This window comes from Dromiciops gliroides, chromosome 1 (assembly GCF_019393635.1).
Source record: "Dromiciops gliroides isolate mDroGli1 chromosome 1, mDroGli1.pri, whole genome shotgun sequence".
In the NCBI taxonomy this organism is placed as follows: domain Eukaryota; kingdom Metazoa; phylum Chordata; class Mammalia; order Microbiotheria; family Microbiotheriidae; genus Dromiciops; species Dromiciops gliroides.
The window spans coordinates 569,694,177-569,713,348 of record NC_057861.1 but is presented as its reverse complement, the minus strand read 5'-3'; the positions used below and the strand labels follow the sequence as shown (position 1 = coordinate 569,713,348).

Here is a 19,172-nt window from a genome sequence, read left to right as displayed (position 1 = left end):
CTGAACCAGTAAGCAGAATTGAGTGGCAGCAGCCCAGTGGGGGAGGGGCACAGGCATACCAAGCTTCCGCCCACAGAGAATCAAATTTCAATCAGATTTGTGCTTCCAGGTTAAAGATTAAGTGGGCCATGGTTACTTAGAGGCCAGATGGACTGAGAATGAGCTTCTCATTAAATTGTAACCCTGATACCCTGCTGTAGCTTGGTACACTGCATCCTGGAAGCAGCGCTACATGTTAAGGAGTTAAAAGCCAAAAAATAGGGTGGAAAGATGAGCAGGCAGAGAAAGCAGCAGACCATCGAAAGTTTCTTTGGCATCAGGGTAGATCAAAATACACCCTCAGAAAATAATGAAGTCAAAGCTCCTATATCCAAAGCTTCCAAGAAACATGAATTGGCCATAGAGGTGCTCAAAAAGGACTTTGAGGATAAACTTAGAGAGGTAGAGGAAAAAAAATCCAAATGAATAAAAAAATAGAGGGCAATATGAAATATCTCCTTGGAAAAACAGATGACCTGGAAAATAGATCTAGGACAGATAATTTGAAAATCACTGGACTACATGAAAACTATGATCAAAATAAGGGTTTAGACATCATCTTCCAAGAGATTGTCAGAGGAAATTGCCTTGATATTCTAGAAGTAGAAGATAGAAATTGAAAGAGTACATCAATCACCTCCAGAAAGAGATCCCAAAAGGAAAACTTCCAGGAATATTATAGCCAAATTTCAGAGATCCCAGGTCAAAGAGAAAATAATGCAAGCAGCTAGAAAGAAGGAATTCAAATACTGTGCAGCTACAGTCAGGATACCACAAGATCTAGCAGCTTTTCTTCATTTTTTGTTTGTTTGTTTGTTTTTGTGGGGCAATGAGGGTTAAGTGACTTGCCCAGGGTCACACAGCTAGTGTTAAGTGTCTGAGGCTGGATTTGAACTCAGGTCCTCCTGAATCCAGGGCCAGTGCTTTATCCACTGTGCCACCTAGCCACCCCCTAGCAGCTTTTACATTAAAGGACCAGAGGGCATGGAATATAATAATTCCAGAGGGCAAAATAACTGGGATTACAACCAAAAATCACCTACCCAGTAAAACTGTGTATAATCTTTCAGGGCAAAAAACGGGACTTTAATGAAAAAGAGGACTTTCAGATATTAATGATGAAAAGACCTGACCTGAATAGAAAGTTTGACTTTCAAATACAAGACCCTAGAGAAGTATAAAAAGGAAAACAGGAAAAAGCAACCATGAGGGCCATTAAAAGGTTTATTATCTTCCCATGTAGGAATGTAAACAGGGTAACCTGTTTACTACATGGGAAGATAATACTTCTAACTCATAAGAACTTTCTCAGTATTAGGGCAGCTGAAAGGAATATACTTAGACAGAGGGCACAGGTATGAATTGAATATGAAGGGATGATATCTGTAAAGCATTTATTTTTTGCTTATCCTTGTCTTTTTTTTTTTGTACCAAATTTGTTTTATTCTTTACACTTCCTCATTCATCTTGATTCAGTCATTAATGCTGCTTCCTTCTGAAGGAGCATCCTTCTGTAAGTCTTGCCTTTCCTCCTGTAGGCTGACAAAGTACAGTGGAGCATCTGACACAGAGAACCAACGTTTGTGCGTGGCTGAAGACAGTGGTGATTTTATAGCAGCCCAGGCACTTTACATCCATGAAATACGAGTTTGGACTCTGCACCAGACGCTTCTTGTGTTTCCGCTTCTCCTCCTCAGGAGAGGGGTGCAGGAGATCTTTCGCGAGAGGCATGTTGGCACGGGGAGATCTTCACCTCTGGAAAAGCTATCCTTGTCTTTTGTGGGGCAGGTGGGGTGGGGCGGCTTATGTCTGGGGCCGTATTTGGGCTTGGGGCCTCCTGGGTCCAGGGATGGCGCTTTGTCCACTGTGTCACCTAGCTGACACATGATGACATCTTCAAAATAAAGTTATGGGGTAAGAGGAATGCACTGGAAGAAAGAGAAAGGGAGAGGTGGAATGTGATAAAGTAGCTCACATAAAAGAAACATGAAAAAGCTTATGGAGTGGAAAGGAAGATGGGGAAGGAGCAGGGGAGTAAGTGAGTCTTATTCTCATCAAAATTGGGTTAAAGAGGGAATAACATGCACACTCAAGTGGGTATAGTAATATATTTTGCCCAGAGGGAAAGTGGGAGGAGAAGGGGATAATTGGGGAGAGTTGAAGGAAGACAGATTGGGAGAGGGGGCAGTAAAAAGCAAAACACTTTTGAGAATGGATAGGGTGAAAGAAGATAGAAAAGAGAGTAAATATCAAGGGTAGGGAATAGGATGGAGGGTAATATAGTTAGCAATAGTAACTTTGAAAGAAATGATGAGCACGATGCTATCAGAAGGATGTATGAAAAATGCAAACCATCAAAAGAGAAAGAACTGATGGTATCTGAATGCAGATTGAAGTATAATTTTATTTGTTAGTTCCTCTTTCTAAAGATATTTTGTTTTCTTTCACAACCTGACCAATGTGAAGATGTTTTGCATGACTGCAAATGTATAACTTATATTGAATTGCTTGATTTCTTATGGAGGGGTGAGGAAGGAGGGATGAAGAAAATTTGGAACACAAAGTTTTGGGGTTTTTTTGAGAGGCAATGGGGGTTAAGTGACTTGCCCAGGGTCACACAGCTAGTAAGTGTTAAGTGTCTGAGGCTGGCTTTGAACTCAGGTCCTCCTAAATCCAGGGCTGGTGCTTTATCCACTGTGCCACCTAGCTGCCCTGAACACAAAGTTTTAAAAGATTAATGTGAAAACATTTGCCTTTTTTTTTTTACATATAACTTGGGAAAAATTCTAAAAAAATAAATAAATTATAAAATAAAACTCTAAAGCTACTCACTCATACTTTCCAAAATACTCCACCCTAGTTCATTCTCCACTCAGTGGAGACAACTGTTCTCCTCCTATAGGACTGGAAGAGGCAGGAGTTAAGCATGGTAGTGAAGAAGAAACTGGAAAATAGTAGCAACATTGCTGGGATATTGGACCTTCTCCATGCTATAAATAAATGAGGCCTCTTCCGTATGAGGAGCTAAAGCAAGGTGAAGCATTTAGCAAGTATGAAAGCTTGAAGGCTTCGATGTTTTGTTTTGTTTTTTTAAAAGGATTAAAAAACCAAAAACCTATATATACTGTCATAGGATTTTTCTAGTTCAGCCTGCTTAATTGTAAGACAAATTAATCTTTAGGTTCTATTGTACTTTTTCAGAATTTGAATATGCATGTCTTATCTCTCCTAATAGATTTAGTCAGGAAACATTTATTAAGTACTAAATGTATGCAAGGAACTGGGAATTAAAATACAAACAAAAAGATAGTTCCTGCCTTCAACGAGCTTACATTCTAATGGGTCAGGCAACATATAAAAGGAAACTAAAAATCAGGAGGGGAAGAATATATGCTAGTCATGATGGAGAAATTGAAATGAGTACAGCAATCTAGTGAGAAATGAAAGGATAGCTAGCTTGGTTTTCCTCCTTACATAGAGGCTCAGGGAGGATCCTCAGGGGTAGAGAGTATTTTCAAGGTGTAAGTTTGTGATTTTCCAGGGCTGTTGTGATTTGGGGGGATGAAGAGCTTTCTGGGCTGTGCCATATAAGTCCTGAGGAGTTATAGGCTTTGAATGCATGGATAGCGTTCTATCCACCTTTGTGTTTTCTCTAACACTTGGCACAGTGGCTTGTACCCATTTAACATTTCAAGAAAGGAGAATTATCAATGAAAGCTCTGGAGTGCCAGAAAGTCAACTATTTAATAAGGAAGACAACCCTAAGGGGATCCAAGTGATTTTAAAAAAGAGATGAATGAAGTTTGGAGAATTATTTAAAATCTATCCTATTGATTTCCTAAGTTATGATTTTCAGAACACATCTAAATTGCATATAATATTGTTTGAATGGGCTAAGACAATCTAAAAATCCTAACATTTAGCTTTCCCTCTTGTCCCAAACAGGAAAACCATACAGCCAAAAAAAGAAAAAAAAGAATTCTTTCTCCTGTCTTTATTTTTTTATTTATTTCTTTTTTCTTTTTCTTTAGGCAATCGGGTTTAAGTGACTTGCCCAGGGTCACACAGCTAGTAAGTGTCAAGTGTCTCAGGCCGGATTTGAACTCAGGTACTCCTGACTCCAGGGCTGGTGCTCTATCCACTGCGCCACCTAGCTACGCCTCTCCTGTCTTTAAATGAGGTTGAGTTTTAGATAATGACTTCTTTATGACCCTTGTCATCACTGGATCTCAAATGACTTTAAAACCAATGAAAAATTATACAAGTAGAACCCATTATCTTGATTTTTATGAAATGTGTAGTCAGTGTAACAGTCACCATGTTAGTTTACCTAAGGCCAGTAGTGATACAGGTCTAAAGCAGATAGGATCTCAGAACAACAACCTTAGATTCTATATCTTTTTTTGGGTGGGTGAATGTGATGGGACTAAAAAAGGAAATTGTCTGGAAAAGTTGACATACCTAACAACAACAATAAAAACAAAATAATAGGCTTGGGACAGAGCCAAGGCAGCATAGGAAAGGCTGTGACTCCTGGAACTCCTGACAATTTCGTCCACAAACCTCCAAAAAAAAATGCCATAAGACAACCCCTGGAGCAGCAAAACCCACAAAGCAACAGAGTGAGACTATTTTCCAGCCAAAGACAGCTTAAATAGGTAGCAGGGATCGTCAGCTGTTCAGAGTGAGAGAGGAGTGCAGTGCATGGCAGAGATCCAGCACCAGGTAGACCATGCCTCTGGAGCCTCTTAATCTTCAGTGTCAGCAGCTGCTTCTGAAACTTGGTTCATGAACAAGTGAGGGGGTCTAGCAGTTTCCCAGATCAAAATAGTGGGGGTCTCTGTGGGAGCAGAGGCAGAGCACATTGCCCAAGAAGTGGACTTGAGTGGCAGTGGCCCAGTGGGGGAGGGGCACAGGCAAGCTAAGCTTGAGGACCAGAGAATCAGATTTCAATCACACTACTTCCAGATTAAGGAGCAAGTGGGCCATGGTTACTTACAAGTAAGGTGGGCTGGGAACAAGCCTAAATTGTAATACTTGGGACCCCCTGAAGCTTGGGACAGTGAATCCTGGAAGTAGTCCTCCACGTTAAGAAGGAGTTAAAAGCCAAGAAATAGGTAGGCAAGACAAAATAATAGGCTTATAAAAAATTAGAACCAAAGAGTATTCTTCTGAAGATTAGAAGAAATATATTAGGAAAATGTTTGATTTTATTTTCAACAAAGGTTGAACCCAGGGACAGCTAGGTGGCACAGTAGATAGAGCACCAGCCCTGATCAGGAGGATCTGAGTTCAAATTTGACCTCAGACACTTATTAGTTTGTGTGACCCTTGGCATGTTACTTAACCCTAATCACCGCCCCCCCCCCCCCCCCCCCCCCGGCCAAAGACAAAACTTCATCCCCAATTAGAGTACTGTAATCAATGAAGCAGCAACCATCATTAAAACCCCTTAGGGAAACACAAAGCATTTTTCATCTTATTTTGACATGAACTGTATTAAAATCCACATATATTAATATATCACGTTATCAAGATGGAACAATTTTTACTGATGAGTGAAGGAATGATCAATATAATGTTTATGTATTATTTGTATTTATTGAAAACAATGACAATAATTTTGATTGTTAAAGGGTGAACAATTAAAATATAGCTTAAAAATTTTCTTTTAGAGTTTTTGTATTATCAGTATGGATTTTAGATATCATAAAAGCAGTAAGGAAGAGCATCTTGTATTCCCTTAACACAGAGAAAACCTACAACTGATGTCCCCCTATATGAACCTATGATACAAAAAAAATATATACACTTAAAACATATAAAGGCCATAATTTAAATTTTTGAATAATCACAATAATCTCCTACCCAAAATAGATCAGAAGTCAACACATAATATATGTAAAGATCAAATACATTAAATAAATTGATTTAAAACTTCCCACCTTAGAAAGCAAGCATAAACAATATGGTAAAGATATGGTAAGAACATTTTATCTATTAGAGATGCTTAAATATCAATATATTTAGTGTGTAACAAAAAATTTCAGAGGACAGTATGAAAATTAAAAGTTCATAGTAATAGCAAAAATTATAATTTCCTTAAGACATTCTCTATCATTTAACATGACAGGATTAAGGAGAACTGTGAAAAAGTAGAACTGAACTATATTTTCAATAATTGCTAAGTTTCACTTATATATAACTGTTCCTCAAAGTTTCATTAAATCATCTTTATATGGAATCTTCCAAATTAAAGAGTTCTTAAAGAACTTTCAATTTTAGAAGGAAAACTATTTAAGAACCATTTAAAAGTGGAAAATGAATATTAAAAATACTGGTACAATGAAAATCCTCATTTAAATAGTTCTAAACTATACAGTTCAGATTCTGTTCAGATACATTTTTCTCTGACAGAATTGCTCTTGGTACTTGTTGGAGAAGTTTATGTGTGTGTGTGATGTATATGTTAAACTATTCCTTTTACATTCATACTTTTTGTCTGTACCTCTCTGGAATGATTCATGTAAACAACTATAAGCTCTTTTTTGAAGGATATCCCACAAAGAGTTTGAATTCTTTGAGATGTCCACACACCATACACTGATACACAGATGATGCATCTTCCTGGAACATGTTAAGTCCACTGTGGTGTCTAATTCAGGATGGACTGTGCAGCTTCTTTGATTGTAGATGCAGCTTTCTCTAGTTCTTTTTCAGTTTGTTCTACTGTTACCACAATTCTAATACTGTGAGAAAAAGGATTTTAGGTTATTGTTTTTCAAAAGAAAGCGCTATCACAACACAATCTAAGCAAGGGCTGGCATACAACTAGTTCCTCTCAGGTTGCTTGAGAATTGACTCACTTGCTATATTTCCAGAGCTAGATTTCCCACTTTTACAAGGAAATTCTCTATTTAGTCAGCTTTCTTTATGAGTCTATTTTATTTGATATAACACACTCTAAGACAGAAATTCTCAACTCATGCTTGACAAGTACACTGGAAAAAAAATTTCTTGAGAGTGTCAACATTTAAAGAGGTATTCCATGCTTAAATTATGAATCTGCTCAATTAAAAAAATCAACAAAATAATTTGTTTAATTTTTGCTCATTCTTATATCCCTGTATTCTTTTTACTGTTATTTTAACATACACCATTTTACTTCCAGGGTGTTTAGTACTCTCCAACATAGAGTTAACTTCTACGAGGTGAAAATTCTCATAAAGATTTAAAGATTGTGAATCTTGGGTGCTTTGGTCTTACAAATTAAAAACAGCAGCTTAAAATTAAAAATAAAATATTGTACTTCCACACTAAGAAAAAAAAGTTCTCCTTTTCATGAAGCAATCTTTTAAAAATGTTTCAAAACATATTATATGGTCTTTATCCACATGAAGACTAAAAAAGTGGAGGGAGATTTTAATTTTCACAAACCTAGGAGGAGGAAGGCTTTTCTCTTCTTTTTCCAAGTAGTGTGCTTGAGTTAATGCAATATTTCTGTTCATGCACTGAAGAAAGAAAGAACAGAATTACAACCTAAACTTCACACACTGTATTAATTAAAACAGTAAGATGCAGTGAAACTTAACACTTCAACAGTCTTAATTTATTTTCCCAATTACAAATGCTAGAAAAAAGACAAAACAAAAATTAAATACCACTGAATGGACTGGCGGGGGAAACAAGTCCAGTGCCGGAAAAGCAATGAGAAAAATATGGCTCAAAAATAACATGTGATCAGTTTTAGATGATATCCTAACTTTAACCCTACCCCTAAGTAGTGGCCACCACTAATATTACCCTGTAGCTGAAAAACTACAAAAGGCCATGCCCTCACTAGCCAGGGTAGCTAGACCTTATGACTTGTTTGGAGTGCAAATCTGAAATGAATATGAAATACTTCCTCAGCTGTCCCCACAAATAGCTATCCTCCTTTAATCTTTAGGAACAAATAAGATACTCTGGCTTTTAAAGTACTTTATAGGGGCATCTAGGTGGCGCAGTGGATAGAGCACCAGCCCTGGATTCAGGAGGACCTGAGTTCAAATCCGGCCTCAGACACCTAACACTTACTAGCTGTGTGACCCTAGGCAAGTCACTTAACCCCAATAGCCTCACAAAAAGAAATTAAAAAATAAAGTACTTTATAATGTGACCCCCTCTAGCCTTTCAAATCTTCTTTTATGTTATTCTACTTTATGTACTCCATAATCTAGTGACAAGTCACTCCATCTCCTGACTCCATGAATTACCATGGAATGTCTCCTGGCTTTTCTGATTTCTTTCAAGTCTTACCTTCCCATTTCCACAAGAAGCCTTCCCCCTTAATTCTAGTGCCTTCCCTCTTAGATCTTGTTTATGTGTGGTTGGTTGTGTTCTCCCCATTAGATTGTAACTCCTAAAGAGCAAAGATTATTTTTGTCTTTATTTGTATCCTCAGGTATTGGCAGATTCTTTTGTTGTTGTCCAGTTGTTTCAGTAGTATCTAACCGTTCATGACTCCATCTGGAATTTTCTTGCAAAGACATTGGAGTGGTTAGCCATTTACTTATTTAGTTATTTTACACATGAGAAAACTGAAGCAAACAGGGTTAAGTGACTTCTCCAGGGTTATACAGCTAGTAAGTGTCTGAGGCCAGATCTGAACTCAGGTCTTCCTGACTCCAGGCCTGGCACTCTACCTAGCTACCCTTATCAGTAAATGCTTAATAAATTCTTGTTGATGACTTGAATTGACAAAGGGTCTTTATTTGGGGGGGAGAGTAAAAGAAGTGAAATGGGCTATTTCAGACACTTTACATTTTCTGTATTTGTTATTGAGTTCTAGGGAGTATTTTGATTTTAAGCATTTTCTGTGGTAGAAGAAATAAAAACTGCTATTCCATACCTGATAATCATCACTGAGTAATTTTTCCAGAAGGGTATTTGTTACATTTTAGGAAGATCCTAAACATGAGCCATACTTAAATTGTTTCACAGATCTCATAATAGTTATTTCAAAGAAGGGGCAGAATAAAAGTGACAGAAACAAACCATTTGGGGACAGGTTTCTTCAGGATGAATCTAGATCTGGGTGAAGTCTGAGTCAGCACCCCTCATGAAAAGGCTTTATTTTTATCCCTTCACACGTGATACTATGATACAGTATAGCTGCCAGGGACACATACCCGTCCTGGTGTTTCAACTTTTCACCCTACTCCCAACTTGCAAGATGGTTATATATACATGGATTCTTCTGAAAACATCTATAGGTAAAGTGATTTTTACCTAATGCAAATTTGTCTGCCAATGTGGGTAAGGGAATGAGGGAGGCCAGAAGGGGGCCACATGCCCCTGGAAGGATGGGACTGTTCAAGGACACGTGGGGTCTAAGAACAGAGAAGCAAGAGCAGCAGGAAGATTACGCAGGGCTGGCACCAGCCACATGGGAGGCCTGTTCAAAACCAAGAGAAAGAAGACATAGATACATGGGGGCTGCACATGGATACAGACAGAAGAGAACTGGTGATATGTTGGGGCCAGGGACCAATGAGGTACTCAAGTGCAGACAGATGGAAAACAGTAAGGGATCTGACACATGGTGGGCAGAGCAGGGCAAAGGTATTCTCCCTTGGTGCCAGAGGTCTTAAGCCTAGCCCCTGATCTACCAATGTAGTTGCAGTGGAGGTCTCTCTGAGCATCTGGTCTTTTGCTTCCCCTTGGAGTTGGGTGGTTTTTTTTTTTTTTGGGGGGGGGGGGTGGTGTGTGAGAGGCCACAGAGCACCAAGCCAAGGGTCAGGAGGAGAGAGAGAAAGAGAGAGAGAGAGAGAGAGAGAGAGAGAGAGAGAGAGAGAGAGAGAGAGAGAGCGAGTGAGAGCACGAGCATAATACTATCTAGTAAAATTAATAATGGTATTTTTCTGGAATATGGATTTTTTTCAGAATTCTTTATATAAAGTTGAATTTGTACAATGAGAATTTACATAATGTGAGAACTGTCAGTAATCCCAAATGATCATTATCTCAGCTCTGAGATACTTGGTGGATCCATATCCCTAAAACTACTGATAATAACCAAAAGGCACAATTAGCTCAAAGCAAAGGTATTTAATTAAAATGGCACCTTAAGAAATAGTAATGAAATACCTTCCTCATAAACCTGGGGCACACTCTCCTACAACTACGTATGTTTATTCATCAGAAAAAATGGAAAACATACACACACAAACATATGTATATATATCTATATATATCTTCCTTCCTAGGGTTGTTGTGGAGAAAGTGCTTTATAAACACTATATAAAAGCACAATATAGATGTTATCAATGTGATTATTATCATAGTACTAGTTATAAGTTAAAGTGAATGGTATGACAGGCCCAGCATGGTTAAAATGACAACAAAATCCTTTAAAGAAAGAGGGAATATCATAGAGCAAAGGAAGGGCATAAGAAATGCAGGGGCAGATTCTAAGAACCTAAGAAAAACACCCTGAAAGTTACTGACTAAGTTTAGACTTTTGACTTAGAGACTCAGATGGACTATGAGTGCTCTTTATAGCACCTCAGCTTAAAATGAAAAAGCAATCTTGAAAGTACATAAAAAGGGAGGCATGGCTAGTGAACTCTAAGTTTGATATGAGTGGCATTAAGGTAGCAAAAAAAAGGACATCTTTCAGAAATGAAGTTACTATGAATATGTTACTAGTTATTATGTCAGATTCTATATCATTTACTGTATTCCGTTCTAGGGATTGGAAGGGAACTGATAAACTGAACTCTGTACAGAGAATGACTAGAATGGTAATGGACCTAATGTTCATATTAGGAGAAGCTAAAGGAAACAGGGATACTTAGCCAAGAGAAGTCTTAGGGAGAAGATGAAAGCTGCAGAGACTTTGTAGGATTGTTACATCACAAGAATAAGATTTGATCTGCTTGGTTCTAGAGAAAAGAACTAGGGGCAATGAGTGCAAGTAGTAAAGAGACAAATTTAGACAACGCACCCCAAATAAACAAACTTCCTAACAAGTAGAAATGGAGCAGTTTCTTCCCCACTAGAGGCTTTTAAGCCATGGCTGGATGAACACATGATGACAGCCAGCATTCTTGTTTCAAAATGGGTTTGACTAAGTGATCTCTAAAGTCCTTCTTCCAGCTCTGAGATTTGGTGAAATGAACTTGTTTTAGAAGTGTCCATTGTACTTATGTTTTTCCAAGCAACCACATTCTTTTATTAATTAAATTATAATTGCTGATAAAATTATTTTCAGACAGTGAATCTAAAGGAAATGGAAGAAAAAGATTCCTTTTTAACCATGCATGAAGAATAAAAATATTTTTATTTCCCCCTTCCTTTAATGATAGAATTGTAATTATGGACATTGTAATCACAACTTACAATATTCTGACACATGAAACAAAATGGTGACTAACACTATCAGGGTAATACTATATTTGGAAATCAATAACTCAGCAATCCAATTTTGAAAACTTATAGCATTACATTACACTAAAGGTAATTTATATAGTAAATATATGGCAACATTTATAGAATCTGATTATATGAATAATAGCCAAATAAATTTCTGTATTACTTTGAAAACTATTTGGATATTCTTCTATAGGAGAATCAAGGATTTTTTTTTTTTAGTGAGGCAATTGGGGTTAAGTGACTTGCCTAGGGTCACACAGCTAGTAAGTGTTAAGTGTCTGAGGCCGGATTTGAACTCAGGTACTCCTGACTCCAGGGCCGGTGCCCTATCCACTGCGCCATCTAGCTGCCCCTCAAGGATTTTTCAAAAGTCAAGGTATCACTGCATCATTGACAATTTTAGGTGGCTGCTAAGTTACTCCAGAGGTCATGTAAAAACGTGGTAAAGTTGCAACAATGAAACTGTCATTAAATACAGAGAATTCTGATTTTTAAAAATTAGCTGAGCCATTCAAGAAGCTTCATAAAAGGATCCTTCTTTTCATGCAGAGTAACTAAAGAAACTTACTTGATCTACTATTCTCTGAAGTAACTTGATATCATTCTCTCGAGATCCTGTGCTCTCTTCTAGTTGTAGGTGAAATGCTGGTGAAAATGACTCACCTACTACTCTTAATCCATAAGTGCTAAAAAAAGAAAAAAAATATGTATTATATATGTACACACATACATATATATGTATGTATATATATTAAAGCCCGCATATGGAGACTGCAATGAAAACATTTTAAATATGCAAAAAGTTCCTTGCTCACAAAAACAAAAACTGAATTTAACAGAAACATGCAACTTGTATATTTTGGTAATGATCTAGAATTAACTTAAGTACACAGAAAAGTAAAAGTGTATGCTGCTGGATATACAGGACAAAATTCACATCATGGTACTTAATTTGTGAGATTATTTTCCTTAGTCAGTCAACAAGCATACTGTGTGAGAGGCACTGGTGACTAAGAGCCAAACCAAATTAGTAACTTAAAAGACCCTTTACCATAAGTACAAATTTTAGTCTCCATTAAAAAAAATGTAAGTTTCATTTCTCCTCTGATTTGCTCATCTGTAAAATGTGAATAATACTATTTGCCTTAAAGGTTTGTTGAGAAGATCCCTTTGTAAGCTGTAAAATTTACAACAGTGTGAGCTATCATTGTTTTTTATGACTGGTATTTTATTAGGAATCAAGATGAAAACACTGCCTTTTGAGGACAGGGGAAGCGCATTGCTTCTTCTTCTTCTTTTTTTTTTTAGTGAGGCAATTGGGGTTAAGTGACTTGCCCAGGGTCACACAGCTAGTAAGTGTCAAGCGTCTGAAGCCGGATTTGAACTCAGGTACTCCTGAATCCAGGGCTGGTGCTTTATCCACTGCGCCACCTAGCTGCCCCAAGCACATTCTTCTTTAGCATATAAGGAGAAAAATTGTATGGGAATAATAAAAGCCATTATAAATTTTGGATACCATGTCTCAGTTGCCTCAACATCTGGGGCAATAATAATCACATAGGGCTTTAAAGTACTTTACAAGTATTATATCATTTTATACTGAAAATTGTGAGAGGTATATACTTATTATCATCCCAATTTTATAGCTAAGGAGACAGATATTAGGTGTCTAAAACCAAATTTTAACTAGGATCTTCTTGATTTAGGGTCCAATGCTGTATTTAGGCTAACTGCCTCCATAGTCAGGTAACTGTCTAGTATAACCTAACTAATGAAATTCTGTTAACTACTATTCTAAATATAAACCTCCCAACCATCTCCACACGATATCACTTGCTTTCTGGACATCTTCAGATATCCCTGTCCTGAATCTTGGACTCTACCTTTGGGACACTTGGGTCTCTGATAGGTAGGTGAACTTTTTGCCTTTTATTGTCAGAAAACTAGGATCCCAAATGACTTTCCAACTATCTCCATGTTATTTTCCTCTCTAGTTCCAGCTATGTTCCTACCCATCATGTATAGTTTCCCTTAATTAGAATTTGGTTCTTTAAAAGGCAGAGACTGACTGACTTGCTTGTCATCTATATCTCTAGTACACAGTACAGTGCCTGGCACATAGTAAGCACTTATTACATGCTCTGTCTATCTGTCCTACTAGCTTAAGCAAACAGTACAAAGGATTGTGGAAAGAACCCAGCATTAGGAGTCAGAAGATGCCCTTCTCCTCTTGGAGCTGGTTTTTACATTGTTAAAGGCAGATGATACATACACTTCTGATGCCACAGGATAAGTGGGAAACTCTCTGTAAGATATAAAAGCTCATATATACGTAACTTATAAGATTATTACATGGTTGGTATTCTATTAGGACTTAAAAAGAAGGCATAGGGGCAGCTAGTGGTTAGAGCACCGGCCCTGGATTCAGGAGTACCTGAGTTCAAATCCGGCCTCAGACACTTGACACTTACTAGCTGTGTGACCCTGGGCAAGTCACTTAACCCCCATTGCCTTTAAAAAAAAAAAAAAAGAAGGCATAGACAGAGTATGGAGTGAGGAGCATTACCATCAAGGCAATAAAGGGAAAATAGAGTGAAAATCAAAACCAATGTCAACTTCAGGGAGATTAAAAAGAGAAAAAGTTTAGGAACCTGAGATTGAGGGGCAGCTAGGTGGCGCAGTGGATAAAGCACCAGTCCTGGATTCAGGAGGACCTGAGTTCAAATCCTACCTCAGCCACTTGACACTTAACTAGTTGTGTGACCCTGGCAAGTCACTTAACCCTCATTGCCCCACAAATGAATAAACAAAGAAATAAAAAATAAAATAAAATAAAATAAATAATCAAGGGAAGGAACCTGAGATTGAGATTTGGGTTTGTTAAAGAAAAGAATAGTAAAACATTAGGAAGAGGCTACTTCGTTATAGATTTTACTAGTAGTGATTCTCTATCTCCCCCCACCCCTTTTATATAAAGAAGGGGTAAAGAAGAAAAGGTATGAGAGGTTATGATGGAGGAAAATAAACAAGATAATCATAAATGAACGGAAATGAGATAAACTTACACATAAAACAGAGAAGGATTGCAGAATGGGTTAGAAAGCAAATTCTGATTTGTAATTTATAATAAATACAGAGAAATATTTGCAGAGTTAAAATAAAAGGCTTACCGCAAAATTTGTTGTATTTTAGGAGAATTAAAAATGCAGGGGGTAATAAACAAATTTGAGACAAAGAAGCCATAAAACCAGACATGGTTTAAGAGATAAGGAAGGAAACTACACTAAGCTTGACTACACTATATATTGTTGTTTGCTATTCAGTCATTTCAGTTGTACAATTCTTCCTGACCCAATTTGGGGTTTTCTTGACAAAGATACTGAAATGGTTTGCCATTTCTTTCTCTAGATCATTTTACAGATGTGGAACTGAGGCAAACAGGGCTAAGTAACTTGTCCAGCATTACATATCTAGTAAATGTCTGAGGCTAGATTTGAACTCAAGAAGATGAGTCTTTTTGACTCCAGGCCCAACACTCTATCCACTGTGCCCACCTATTAGGTGCCCTAACTACATGATATAGATAATGAAATAATAGCAATATTTTATAAGTGTACCAAATACCACATCATCTAAGTGATTAAAGTAAAAGCTAATTTTATTACAGGAAGAAATATGCAGCAAAACTACCATTAATCAGTCAACAAGCATTTATTAAGTTTCTGTTATGTGTCAGGAATTGTGCTTATTGTTAGGAATACAAAGAAACGCAAAAAATAGCTACTTCTCGCAAGGAGCTCACAGTCTAAATGGGTTATTAAACAATTATGCACATGGGGGCAGCTAGGTGGCACAGTGGATAAAGCACCGGCCCTGGATTCAGGAGTATCTGAGTTCAAATCCGGCCTCAGACACTTGACACTAGCTGTGTGACCCTGGGCAAATCACTTAACCTCCATTGCCTGGCCAAAAAAAAAAAACCCCAAAAAAACAACTATGCACAAACAAGATATGTATAAGTGACATTGAAAATAATTTACAGAAGGAAGGTACTATATTAAGGGGAATGAGGAAAGTTTTGTGTGTGTGTGTGTATGTTTGGCACACAACGTGGGGCGTTGGTTAGGCGCCAGTGATTGAGTCAGAACTCCAAAAGCCACACTTTGTTCATGCACAAAGAGAGTGAAGGGCTTACTGTGATCTGGGAGTCCTAGGGCAGGTGCTGATAATAGCAAGTCCTTCACTCTCCGTATATCTAATTTGGCGTTCACATGTATGTGTGTGTGTGTGTGTGTTTGTTTTTGTTAGATGATACAATTTTAACAGGAACTTGAAGAAGGCAAGGAAAGCCAAGTAGTAGAGAAAGTAAGGGAAGAGAGAATTCCAGGTCTAGAAGACAGTGAAAATACCCAGTCAGGAAATAGAGTGCTTTATGTGAGGAACAGCAGGAAAGTGTTATTCCCCTGGATGTGGTATATGTTGGGAAGGTATAAGAGACTAAAAAAGTTAAGAAGGGGGCAGATTATTAAGGGATTTGAATGCTAAACAGAATTTTTAATTGATCTTGGAGGTGATAAGGAACAACTGGAATTTAGTTTAGTAAACCTCCTTTTATTTTCTGTTAAATGATCTATGAATGTCTTGTTCCACCAATAAAATTAAACTAATGAAATACTATCTCTAGGCAGGTCTGGCCCTAATATTTGGTAAAGTCAGTAAATGGAAAGAGATGCCACTGAAGTTCACACTAGAGTTAAAGTGGGGGAAGGTTGATGAAAGTACAAAAGATGAGGGTGATCAGATGGCTGGACATGGCACTGTGCCACTTTGAAGCTGGGGCTTTTCTGGTGTATAGAGTCCTTTCAACAGAAAAGAGACCAGACCCCCACTGACTTGGAGCAATTAGCCAGTGGGTATTAGAAGAAACTTGCCAGGGAGGATGGTAAAGAAAGTACTAGGTCTAGCATGCTCTGGTTATTGTTTACCATTCTGCAGAAGTTGGATTATTAGCATAATGAATTGAAAATAAACTGGTCCAGCTCTTGGCTTTTGTAAGCAGTACAAAGAATAATAGACCTGGTAACACGAAAAGAAAGAGATTCTGTTGATGGGAATGGGGGCTGATAGGTCACAAATGGGAAAGAACAAACTGAGGACAGGAAGTATAGTCTTCAATCCTGAGGTTTCACCACAATGAACTGAGATCAGAGCCATAAGACAGGAAGATGAGAGCAGCAGTGAGGTGGAGACCTGATAAGAAAGGTAAGAAAGCTGCAGGGTGACCCTAGTTGGGTGAATTCTTTTCTTTTCTTTTCTTTTCTTTTCTTTTCTTTTCTTTTCTTTTCTTTTCTTTTCTTTTCTCTTTCTTTCTTTCTTTCTTTCTTTCTTTCTTTCTTTCTTTCTTTCTTTCTTTCTTTCTTTCTTTCTTTCTTTCTTTCTTTCTTTCTTTCGGCGGGGCAATGAGGGTTAAGTCAGTTGCCCAGGGTCACACAGCTAGTAAGTGGCAAATGGCTGAAACTGGATTTGAACTCAGGTCCTCCTGAATCCAGGGGTAGTGCTTTACCCACTGTGCCACCTAGCTGCCCTGGGTGAATTCTTTTCTACCACAGAAAGAGAGAAGTTAAAAGAGAAGTTCAAATAGCAGCTTGATGTGGATAATAACTTTGTGGTCCAAATGAGTAAAGTGGAGCCTCTCTCCCCCACAGAATTCTATAGGCTCTCTGAGGACTTACCTTTACAGGGCTAGTTGAATCAGCTACCTGTACTACACATAGAGACTGCTCTTTGTTCCTTTTCAGGTAGCTAAGACAGGTAATCATTTAGACTTAGCCCCATAAAGAAACATTCCCACTGGAGTTAGCTCCCCAATGAGGATCTAATAGAAAAGGTGCAAGGTTCCCAAAGAAGACTATGCCAAAACCCAGAAGTTCGTGCAGAAGGCAGATCTCAACATAGTCACCACATCCAGGACCATACACATAAATCCAAATGCAATGGAACAGGTAAAGTCTGACTAAACCACAAAGCACTAACAAAGAAACTGAGGTGAGATATAAGTACAAGTAAGAAAATATATCACAAACCCACATAGTAACCTAAATAAAACATATATTCACAAGTCCAAGTAGAGCCTCAAAGAAAACAATATCCTAGATAAAAGGACAAGAGTACATGTAAGAAATAAAAGAAGATACAAAATACAATGTTAAAGGAAATAACAGATAGGGAGGAAATGACAAGAGAAGTTTGAAACAGTATATAAACTTGTGCAAGCTTATATACTGAATATATATGTATATAAGTATGCATATATGTGTATATGTATATAGATATATGTGTATACACACATACACACACACTTCCCTGAAAATTAGAAATGGGCCAAAAAGAAAGCAATAATTAAACAAGACAATAAGAAATATTTAAATAAAAGCAAAAACATGAGGAAAAAACCAGAAGAATATATTTCCTTATCTACACACAACTGAGTTGGAAGACAGGTCAAGAAGAGTTCGTCTAAGAATCAACAGATGAGGGGAAGCTAGGTGGCGCAGTGGATAAAGCACGGGCCCTGGATTCAGGAGGACCTGAGTTCAAAGCCAGCCTCAGACACTTGACACTTACTGGTTGTGTGACCCTGGGCAAGTCACTTAACTCCCACTGCCTTGCAAAAAACCAAAAACCAAAAACCAGAACAAACCAAAACAAAAAAAAAGAATCAATGGACTAGGGGGCATCTAGGTGGCATAATGGATAAAGCACCGGCCTTGGATTCAGGAGGACCTGGTATCAAATCAGGCCCCATACACTTGACACTTACTAGTTTTGTGACCTTGGGCAAGTCACTTAACCTTCATTGCCCTACAATAAACCAAAAACCAAAACAAAACAAACAAAAAAGAATCAACAGACTACCTAAAAATGATAGTCCCCTTAACAAAGCGATAGTTCAAGAAAATATAAACTGTCCTGAACTATAAGGGGGCAAAATCAAAACTGAAAGTATCTATCAATCACTTGCTGAAAGAACCCCAAAATGACAGTGGCCAAGAAGGACATAAACAAAATCCAGTTTCCAAGTTAAAGAAAAAAACATTTTATGTAGCCCAAATTTCATACTTCAAGTACTAAGGAACTGTCATCAAGATCACATAAAACTTTGTAGTTGCCATTAAAAAGGAGAAAAGAGCCTGGAATATGTATTCAAAAAGGAAAAAGATAAGGCAAAAGATGAATTAACCTATCCAGTAAAACTGGGTAAAATCTTGCAGGGGAAAAAAATGTATCTAATGAAATAAAGGACTTCTAAATATTTCTTTTTGTTATATTTGTTTTTATCGATTATATTACCACAGTTCAGAAAACCATCTCATATAACAAAATTTTTTTAGAGGAGAAAAGTCAGCACAATTGATCAATATATTGAAAAATTCTGAAAATGTGCAATGTATAACACCTGTGGACTTCCTACTAAGTAGCAGGTTGGATGTGTCTTCTCATACCTCTTCATTAGAGCCCCATTTGATTTTTATAATTATGTTACATTTACTTTTTTTGGGGGGGGGGGTGAGGCAATTGGGGTTAAGTGTTACATTTATTTTTGATGTTTGGTGTGTCATTTTTTCCATTTACATTCTTGTAGTTACTGTGTACATTGTTTTTTCCTGGCTCTGCTTACTTCACTCTGCATTAGTTCATTTACATCTTTTTGTGTTTCT

General features: G+C 37.6%; 2 protein-coding genes across 3 annotated transcripts in view; both read right to left on the bottom strand.

Moving 5' to 3' along the window:
* Positions 1–1,455: 1,455 nt before the first annotated feature.
* On the bottom strand, positions 1,456–1,781 carry LOC122735080 (40S ribosomal protein S27-like). Its single transcript, XM_043976349.1, has one exon. The coding sequence runs from the start codon at positions 1,768–1,770 to the stop codon at positions 1,519–1,521; it is 252 nt and encodes an 83-aa protein (XP_043832284.1). The 5' UTR covers positions 1,771–1,781; the 3' UTR covers positions 1,456–1,518.
* Positions 1,782–5,620: 3,839 nt separating this feature from the next.
* The window catches only part of SPTLC1 (serine palmitoyltransferase long chain base subunit 1), a 101,761-nt gene continuing 88,209 nt past the window's right edge, over positions 5,621–19,172 (bottom strand). For both annotated transcript variants that reach the window (XM_043975923.1, XM_043975924.1), the window contains 3 exons: positions 12,023–12,140; positions 7,477–7,550; positions 5,621–6,788 (listed from right to left, as the gene is read on the bottom strand). In XM_043975923.1, coding sequence (XP_043831858.1) covers positions 6,695–6,788; positions 7,477–7,550; positions 12,023–12,140 — 286 coding nt within the window. In that variant the 3' untranslated portion in view covers positions 5,621–6,694. The remainder of the gene's footprint in view (positions 6,789–7,476; positions 7,551–12,022; positions 12,141–19,172) is intronic.